Source organism: Cetorhinus maximus, chromosome 2 (genome assembly GCF_964194155.1).
Source record: "Cetorhinus maximus chromosome 2, sCetMax3.hap1.1, whole genome shotgun sequence".
NCBI classification, from domain to species: domain Eukaryota; kingdom Metazoa; phylum Chordata; class Chondrichthyes; order Lamniformes; family Cetorhinidae; genus Cetorhinus; species Cetorhinus maximus.
In genome coordinates this window covers 164,266,995-164,277,197 of record NC_135880.1, presented here as the reverse complement: position 1 = coordinate 164,277,197, position 10,203 = coordinate 164,266,995, and the positions used below count along the sequence as shown (strand labels likewise).

General features: G+C 41.1%; 1 protein-coding gene across 2 annotated transcripts in view; it reads left to right on the top strand.

Annotated features, from left to right (window-relative positions):
- The first annotated feature begins 4,952 nt into the window (after positions 1-4,952).
- uhrf2 (ubiquitin like with PHD and ring finger domains 2) overlaps positions 4,953-10,203 on the top strand; it is a 165,119-nt gene continuing 159,868 nt past the window's right edge. The window contains exon 1 of one of the 2 annotated variants that reach the window (XM_078570566.1): positions 4,953-5,342. In XM_078570566.1, coding sequence (XP_078426692.1) covers positions 5,190-5,342 — 153 coding nt within the window. In that variant the 5' untranslated portion in view covers positions 4,953-5,189. The remainder of the gene's footprint in view (positions 5,343-10,203) is intronic. The other variant, XM_078570567.1, reaches the window with a different exon arrangement.

Here is a 10,203-nt window from a genome sequence, read left to right as displayed (position 1 = left end):
CATTTTTAAATAAACCAGCCTAGATTGTCTTTTGAAGGGGGAGTTAAATGTGTCACCTAGCCAGGTGAAGTTCAGAAACTGTGTGTTTATTTTTCCCAAAGATTACTGGTAAAACTTAGTACCATGAGAGATTTTTACTATCAGATAGATAAAATCCAAAGGCATAGTGAAACAATGGGAATTTGCATTCAAAGGGGAAAATATGTATAAAGGAGTGAAAGCTGTGTGTAAGGGTAGGCATTTTAGGACCGACAAGTGTGAAAAGTCTTCAGCATCTATACCCCAAGCTGCTGTCTGCAATGAACTATAGTTAAGGAAACTCACTTTGAATTGGATTGTCAGGGTATCATATTTCTTTGCCTGGGTCTTTTAAAATCTATGTGTCTTACTGTTGCCTTAACAAAAGTGTAACTGGGCGTCAGGTTAATTAGGGGATTTAGAAGTTATTATAGTAGTAATTTGTTGATATATGTATGCACTTAAAATCGTTTCTCTTATTAATAAATGTTTAATCTAGTTTTGTAAAAAGCTATAAGCCTGAATTCAATGCACGCATCTCAAAATTTATACAAATTGCAAAACAACTTGTGGTAGTTGTTACAAGTTTCCCTTTGGGATTTGAATAACTCAGCATTTACCATCAGCTGTGCCATAACATAGTTGGATGCTCTTTGGGGATATATTTGAAATTCCTTGATTCAGTTGGAGTTGGTGAATCTTAAGGTTACCAGTACAAGAAGCACTTTGAATTCAGGGGTTAGTGTGAGGTGTTTTTTTTCAAGTGCTGAGAATGCAATAAGGCTTTGGCAGTTGCTCCGACTTTTCTGGGAGTTGAAGTTATACCTTTGGCTAGTTTACAAAAGGTAACTAAAGTTAAGTTAATGGAATTGGCAGATAAATTACAATGGGGGGTGCGGGGGGGTTACCTGCAGGGGCTAAGAAAGCAGGAATAATTGAATGTATAGCACAGCACTTAACATTGGAGGTGATACCTGACACTAGTGAGTAACAGCTGGAGGTAGTGAGACTTCAGTTAGAAATGAAGAGGCTTGAATTTGAACAAGCAAAGGGGAACTGAGAAAACTTGAATTGGAGGCAAATAAAAAGGAAAAAGAATTGGAAATGAAAAAACTGGAGCTAGAAGCAGCAGAAAAAGACAGAGCATTTCAAAGGGAGCAAGTGGAAAGGCAGGAGTAAAAAGGAAGCTGGATCTGGAATTGCAGGCAAGAGAGAAAGATAAAGAAAGACAGGCAAGGGAAAGAGAGATGGAAAGAGGAAGGGCATATTAGCTTAAAAGGCTGGAAGTTAAAAAAGAGATCTCAGATTCTGAGGAAAGTTCTGATTAGGAAAAAATCCTTTAACATAAAGCCCAGTGGGGAGATGTTTAAATTTGCACAAACTCTTCCAAAGTTTGAGTAAAGAGATGTAGAAACATTCCTTATTTCATTTGAGAAGATAGCTAAACAAATGAAATGGCCACTGGAAAATTGGACATTGTTGTTACAATCCAGGTTGGTGGGTAGAGTACATGAGGTTCATGCTTCACTGTCAGAAGAAATGTTGGTGAACTATGATGTGGTAAAAAAAAAGGCTATTTTGAGTGCATATGAGTTGGTTCCTGAGGCATACAGGTAGAAGTTTAGGAATATGAGAAAACAGCCTGGGCAAACTTATAGACAGGTTAGGAGAATGGGCAAAGAAATGGCAGATGGAATACAACGTGGGGAAGTGTGAGGTTATGCACTTTGGTAGGAAAAATAGAGGCATAGACTATTTTCTAAATGGGGAGAGAATTCAGAAATCTGGAGTGCAAAGGGACTTGGGAGTCCTAGTCCAGGATTCTCTTGAGGTTAACTTGCAGATTGAGTCGGTAGTTAGGAAGGCAAATGCAATATTGGCATTTATTTCGAGAGGACTAGAATATAAAAGCAGGGATGTGCTGCTGAGCCTTTATAAGACTCTGGTCAGACCACATTTAGAATATTGTGAGCAATTTTGGGCCCCGTATCTCAGGAAGGATGTGCTGGCTCTGGAGAAGGTCCAGAGGAGGATCACGAGAATGATCCCAGGAATGAAAGGCTTAACATATGAGGAACGTTTGAGGACTCTGGGTCTATACTCGATGGAGTTTAGAAGGATGAGGGGGGGAATCTGATTGAAACTTACAGAATACTGAAAGGCCTGGATAGAGTGGACGTAGGGAAGATGTTTCTATTAGTAGGAGAGACTAGGACCCGAGGGCACATCCTCAGAGTAAAGGGAAGACCTTTTAGAACAGAGATGAGGAGAAACTTCTTTAGCCAGAGAGTGGTGAATCAACAGCTTATCATCCTGAGTCAATATAAACAGCACAATTGCTCAGACCTGCAATTATTTGTAATCAGCATTTGGAATGTTGCGGGTGCATTTTTCATGCCAAGCAGCATGAATTTAAACTGATATAGTCCATCTGGTGTCACAAAAGCTGATATCTCCTTTGCTCTCTCTGATAACGGTACTTGCCAATATCCTTTAACAAGTCAATCTTTGTGATAAATTTTGATTGTACCACTTTCTCAATACAATATTTCAACTGTGTTAAAGGATATGAATCCACTTGTGTCACCGCATTCAGCTTTCGATAGTCCACACACAGTCTGTGTTCCATCCAGTTTCAGTATCAGCACACTAGGCAAACCCCAGTTACTGCAACTAGACTCAATGATACAATTTTGAAGCATAAATTCGATTTCTTTCTGTACTTGTGATAACTTTGCCAGATTTAATCTATAAGGATTTTGCCTTTGTGAAGATGAAACTTCTACAGACACATCATGTATAGCTAAATTTGTCCTTCCCAGTGTATTTCCACAAATATCTTTGTGTGATGACAATATATTTTCCAAATCACTTTGACACTTGTCTGGAAGGTAACTCACTATTACATTTAAATTTTCAAGTACCCCCTCATTATCCAAAGATAACTGGCAAAACTTAGTACTATGAGAGATTTTTATCATCAGAAAGGTAAAGTCCGAAGACATAGTGAAACAATGGGAATTTGCATTCAAAGGGAAAAATATGTATAAAGGAGCGAAAGCTGTGTGTAAGGGTAGGCATTTTAGGATCCAATAAGTGTGAAAAGCCTTCAGCATCTATGCCTCAAGCTGCTGTCTGCAACGAACTGAAGTTAAGGAAACTCACTTTGAATTAGGTTGTCAGGGTAGCATGTTTCTTTGAGATTTGAACAACTCCGCATTTACCATGAGCTGTGCCATAACATAGGGACACTACCATTGTGCCACAAGACCTTATAGGAAAGACTACACTTCTACAATTCTAACCATAACTGTATTGTCTTTCAACATTGCTGCATGCAATCCGAGCTCTATTTAGAATATAGTAGTAGAAATCTGACTGCTGCAATTTAAAAAAAATACATATTCTCTATGAAGACCATACCTTTGAAAAATGATGCTATACCATTTGTTAAGGCCCTTTGTTTTCAATCTCACTGCCTGAGGACATGAATAATGTCTAGGAGAAATCATGTTGAATCCAGGTGTGAGAGAAACTAAAATCATCTACAATGTGACCACAGCAATGCAAACTGATGATACAGCATCAATACCCAGCAGTCAAGGAAGAATAAAGGCAAACTATCGCGGATGCTGGAAATCTGAAATAAAAACCTAATGCTGGAAAAACTCAGCAGGTCGGGCAGCATCTGTGCAGGCTGAAACAGAGTTAACGTTTCGTGTCCACTATGACTCTCTCCAGAGCCAATCAAGGAAGAAGCCTTTAGGAGCAGCCTAGCCTCTGGGATGTCTTTAAGGAACATGAATTCTGGGGGGGGGGGATATCTGAAAGGCAATTCCTCAGTGGCGTTGTGCTTGTAGGTACTGAGGAGGTCTGGGAAATGGGCCAAGGTCAAATGAAGATGTGAGAAGTTCAGGATCGGGGAAAAGATGCATGAGCAAGAGTAAATATGCAAATTAAATCTGCAGCAAAGGCCCAAGCAAGGGAACAATGAATGCTGAGAAGGTAAGGTACAATTAGAACCAGGCCTTCAGAGAACTGAATCATTGCAGTTAGTGAGGTGAGGTGGGGGCAAGGAATTGCTTTGACCAGGACATACCCTCTAGAATTCTCTTCCTAAACCTCTTTGCTTCTGCTCAACTTTTACAGTGCTCAGCCCTCTGAATTCCTGTTTCACTTTGAGCATTTCCCAGTAAGGCACTTTGGGGTTATGTATAAGGTATCATAAGTTTTAGTATATAGAAAATTTCATGATGTACTTTCCAAGCAGTTCAAACATACATGTCGAGTAGGAAGAGAATTTGGTGAGAGTCGAACATGACTTCTTCAGAACGCTGCAGTTCAGTCAACTGTAGATTACTTTTGGCCTATAGATCTGAATGGATTCATCTGGATCAATTGCTTGACATTTGTTATATATAAATGTTATGCAAATAACAACATACCCAATGCAAAAATATGTCTCAATTATTACTTCACTACAAATAATGACCACCCTACGGTGGGGTGGGGGGGAGAGAGACAGCGGAAAAAGCTCAACTGAGGCTGGCTTTTGAGAGATTTCTATTTAACTCAAACACACACACACACACACACACAAAACCAACTTTAAAAAAATGACTGGAAATAAGGCGGAGTTTTGAGTTTTTCCGCAGCCCGCCAAAAGGAAAAAAGACCGGTAACCCGAAACGAGAAGACAGAAAACAACAAGAACCACCAAATCTATCTTTTGGAGGAGTGCGGGGCATCAATGCCTGAGGCTTGTGGTGAAAATAAATAATCATTACTCTGACATGTTTTAAAAGAAGGACGTTTCAAAGGTGAATTGACTGATTCTGAATTTTTAAATTTTTTTTAATATCCTCCTAGAATTAATTATCATATGTTCGCGAGATTTGCTTAGCGCCGTGACCCCATGTGTGTCTGTGCCTGCTCCTGTAGTTCAGTAAACAACACACTGGCTAGAAGCTGCTACACTTAGTAGAGGGGGGCGGGGGGGTGGAAATCATTTTATTTCCCCCCCAAAAAAAATCCCTCTTGGCGTTTTACTTTTATTATTTTTTTCTTATTCCTCCTTTCTCGCCTGCAACCGGTTACCCGCGCTGATGGTATTAATTTCATTTTATTGTTTTGCTTTTGGTTAAGAGGGAGAGAGAGAGAGAGAGGAAAAAATGTGGATTCAAGTGCGGACTATCGACGGCAAGCAAACGCGCTGCATAGACGATTTATCCAGACTGACCAAAATTGAATGTTTGCGATTAAAAATCCAAGAAAGCTTCAATGTGGACCCGGAATGCCAGCGCTTGTTCTACAGAGGCAAACAGGTAAAGCAAATATATATATAAATATATAGAAATGCAAGAATGGAAACCCATAAGCTTCACTGTAGCTTCTGCAGTTTCCTGTTACAAAGTAACCCCCATAACAAGGATGTTCAGCCCTCCATTCAACCCCTTCGAGGAAGGATTGTAACCAGAAGTGGACACACGGTTGAATCTTGCAGTATATTTATTTTCTCATTTCACAATGTGGGAAGAGGTGGGGGGGGGGGGGGGGGAGAAAGCCAGCTGAATACAAAATGCAAATTAATGGTTTCGTCGCGGCTGCTGCTTCAACATTCCTCCCCCCCCCCCAAGCTGTTTTTAAAAAATGTATTTATGTTCAGCTCCGACCGATTTCGGGGGTGCGGGGGGAGGATTTTCTTCGGTTTAGAGAGCCCCCAGTTTTTTTTTGCGGTTATGCTTACCTGTCTGCATTGCCGGGCTGGGTGTTGTATTTTCTTTTTGGGGGGGGGGTCTTTTTGGGGTGGGGGTTGGTTGGGTTGGAGGTAGTGCATGTTGAGAGAGGCCGGAGCCCCCTCTTGTTGGATCCACTGTTGTCTCTACAGGCATCGAAGCCTTTGGCTCTTTCATTTAGCCCAGCCGGAGCCAATGGCTCAACATGTTTCAGCCTCGGGCCCTGGGGATAAGCGGGAAAGGGAAAGGCAGCGGGGCGAGCGGGGGGGGGGGGGGGGGGCGGAGAGGAGTCAGGAAAGTGGGTGGTGGTCGGCCTCATTTATAAAATATATATATATATGTGTTCTTCCAGAAACAGAGGGCTGTAGTTTTTGTTTGCTGTTGTAATTTTATTGCGGGCTGAGGTTCCCAAATTTCATTGCTGATTTAGTGACGACTTTATAGATGCCGCTACAACACACACACACAATACAATACAATCGCTTCTATGTCCGGTGTGGCGAGGAGTTAAATTGATGAAGGGCCTGTAAATGTGCAGCACACGGGTTGTTGCACAGAATCTGTGACCTCCCCCCGGGGGGAAGCTGGGCTGCATACATCGCCCTCTAGCAGCTCTGCAGTGAAGGCTTTGTGTCCCCCCGCCCGTGCTGCTGCACCGCCGCTCACTCCTTCCTTCCTTCTCTGGGCAAGGAAGGAGGGAGGTTAGTCTGGCCAAGAAATCACTTCACCAGATTTTATTTAATACACCACCCATCCCTCTTTCAAAATGGGTAAGAGCTTGAACCTCCTCGTTTTGGTTTCACCCCAATATCATTTTCTCCTTTTTTGTAGGGTGGTTAATTCTTTTATTGTTTTTTTAAAAAAATCAGTAACGAGAGATTCACAGAAACGTTCTGTGGCTTACAGGCAGCACGTGTGTTTTACTAAAACAAAAAGATGCCTTTCCTATCTTCAGCACTTGTGGCAAAAATCGCGTCAGAAATCTGTATGTGTGTGTCAGACTTGTGTTCATTCATAAACAGCATAACCTATATAGATTTCCCTCGATTCCGCATTTAATTGTGCAAACGATTTTGAGAAGCGCACCAAAAAAAAGTTATGTTGAGTGAAGCCAGCTACTTTTAAAATGTGCACCGTTTTCACTTTTTATTGGAGCTGTATTGTGTTAGTAAATGGTGAGATTTTGCAGTTTAAATGCGAGTCAGGCGGGGGAAGGGATGTTCCATGATTGGAATTGTTTGCCAAACCACCATGTTTCGCCTGGCTTTCTGTTTGTGCTGTTAGAGAAGGGTTTCCTGGGCTTGACAAATGTAGGTGTTGAGTGCAGAAGCATAGAACTGGATTGTAGCATCCAATAGGTGCAACTAGACTTCTAAAAAAAATAAACTTTGGGCTTTGTGATGTTGTCACAGGTTCCAAAGGTCCCTGAAAGTTGCTTTCAGTGGCCATGTGGTCGAAGGAAGTTAAATTTTCATTATTGCTTGGGTAAGGATGAGGAGGCCCTTTTGTTTCGCAGCAGTGCTCTGCCCCTTCCAAGTAGCTGCAGATCATATCTGAGCGAACTTGTGACAAAATGCAGTTTGAGTTTTGTTGACATGCACTCTTGGAGGTGATAGATTATGCCTGTACCAGTTGAGAGTATGTGCCTGTTTTTAAACAGGGGTTGCATAATAAATATACTGTTGTGGAGAATGGGAGCATAATTGATGTGTCTAGTTGTGGTTTCAAGTCATTAGCTTTGTGTGAGAAATTTTAAAATGTGTTTGTGGAAGTCTTGACTGTAATTCACTTTGACACCCTATTTTTACTATAAACAGGAAGTGATTAGGGTGTACTAGAAGGAAGTGGTGTATTAAATAAAGTTACAGTGCAGAAACAGGCCATTTGGCCTAACTAGCCTATTCTAGTGTTTATGGCCCAAACAAGCTTCCTTCCACTTCATGTGACACTACCAACATGCCCTTCGTTTCCATTTTCCTCTTTACACCTACCTTATCAAATCGCTTCATAATTTTAAAGACCCCCATTAGGTCACCCTTCAACCTTCTATTTTTAGAGGTTACTAGAGAAATGAATTCAACCAAATGTTCTGCAATGGGCACTTCAAATATTAAATATTGTTGAGTATCATTTTCCTTGGGCCTATTTAATGCACCAATGGACTGACAATGAGTTGCCCCAGTGTCGCCTGATTGCTAATAAAATAAACAATTAAGTTAAAGATGTCTAAAATAAACCAAAAGGAAATGTTCTAACTATATCGGCATGTTATTATTAGTGTCTATAAGACACCATATTCTATAGTCTGCAGTGACCAATGGGTTGAGGAAGGTTTCAAATCTCATGCAACATGAACCCTGTTTAAGGCCACCTGGGCGAGGGTAATATCACAGTATAGAGCCAGCCAGGCAGAGCAACACTTTCCATTAACGTCTCCTTCACAAATGGCCCGTCCATCCTGGACTGTACAGAGTCAAAGAGATAGGAGGAGAAGACCTCTTAATTACCCACCCCCTCTGCAATGGGTGGCCAAAGATGTGGTGCATACGAATGAAGTGTAGCCAGAGCAGCCCCTCTGCATAGCTAAATAGGGACTGTAATGTCTCGCTCTCAGCATTCTTGTGAAACACTATACTTCTGGACCATTAAATGCAAGTATCCTGGGAATCCATAAAAGTACTTTTAAAAGATTTGTTGCATGCCTTCTCTATGCCGGTACTCTTCCCAGGTCTCCAATAGTGTGGAAAGGATCCCTGCATAGTCAGCCTTCCACTGGGGTCCCTGCCTCAGCCGGACAGCAAGCTGGAACATCAGGATGTGTCAGAATGGAAGGCAATCGTGATGAAGCGGAGAGTATGCAGAAGTAACTCGTACAGGAGATTCAACCATGCAAAGTACAACAGCCAAGAGAGAATTTCAGAGAGACCAGTCAAGTTGTGAGATGGGAGGTTCCTAAGGGAGGTTTTGGGACCACAAGATAGTGGGGAACTCCATCCTATCTGGAGCAAGATTGGACAGGTTTGCTCCACATGCCTGATCATCTTTGATGCACATGGTGGAGTCAGGCCCGACGGTGACTTCACTGCTGGATGGCTTTGACGATGGGCCAAAAGTAGTGTCAAGACATAAGACTGGCTGTAAGAAGCTGTAGATTCAGCAGCAGTGGTTCTTGGCCAAAATTCTATCCTCAACTGCTACATTTAAAAAAAAGATTCATTGATAATTTATCTTGTCACCATTGATGGAAACTTCTGTGACAAATGTTTTGACATGGTTGCTTACATAAGATCATTGCATAAAAATTTCAAAACAATTTCTGCATTAAGAGCAATTCAGGAAATTCCATGCCAATTATCCAAGTACTCAAGGTTGGGAGAACAAAAGGTACCTTTAGGGCATTGAAAAATTAAGGACTATTGTAAGAAAGAAATTTACTGTGTGTGAAATGCTGAGATGTGATAAGGCAGCATATAAATGCTATCTTTAATTAGTGCCATTTTACAAGTTACTTATTCTCCTGCACCCCGCTCCCCCCCGACAATTGAAGTCATAATTCTCCTCGGTTACAGGGGCCACTTTGATTTATGAAATAAAAAGATTTTTGGGTATTTATAAACATAAATTACTTACTTATCACGAGTGATCATGCACTTTTTTTATTGTTTCAACAGATTAGATCACAAAAGGTGGGCTTTCAGTACAGCTTGAAAAACTATAGTGAGCTTTAAGCTCTATCACAATGCTTCTTTCTTACAATAGTCCTTAATTTCTCAATGCCCTAAAGGTACCTTTTGTTCTCCCAACCTTGAATACTTGGATAATTGGCCTGAAATTTCCTAAATTGCTCTTAATGCAGAAATTGTTTTGAAATTTTTATTAGTTTCTACGCCATTTTTGTTACTGGGCTTCTGTGAAATTTCCTGCAGACCCTATTTGCCTGCACAGGATCATAAAAACCCAGATCAAATCGAACTAAAATGCAACACAAGCAATAGCGAGTGGGCTGCTAACATTTGCCATCATGGCTCACTTTCAGCCTCTTGTTCCTGCTCCTTTCTTACCTATTATTATGCCTAACAGAGGTATACCCATTGGAAGTTCTTTCCAGTTGCTGAATCCAACTGAACGCTCATGGGATGGGACAATGCGGGTACAGTATGAAAAATCTGGTGCAGTGGGACTGCCAGCACTGTGGTTTAGTATAATGCAGTTCAAATACCGCAGATCTCATTTTTATTAATATCAAGTGACTGGACAGTGCTGCCCTGGAATTTTGAGAGTATATCTACGCCAGTGCATTAATGATATAAATGTAGGAATCTCGTGCTAGCTGGTCTTTTGCAATGAGCAACGGAATGTTGTGGTGAATGTTTATCCCGCTTTGGGATACAATTGATGAAATTCATGTTTACCAATATGTTGGCATAAAACAAATATAAAAGAAAAAAAA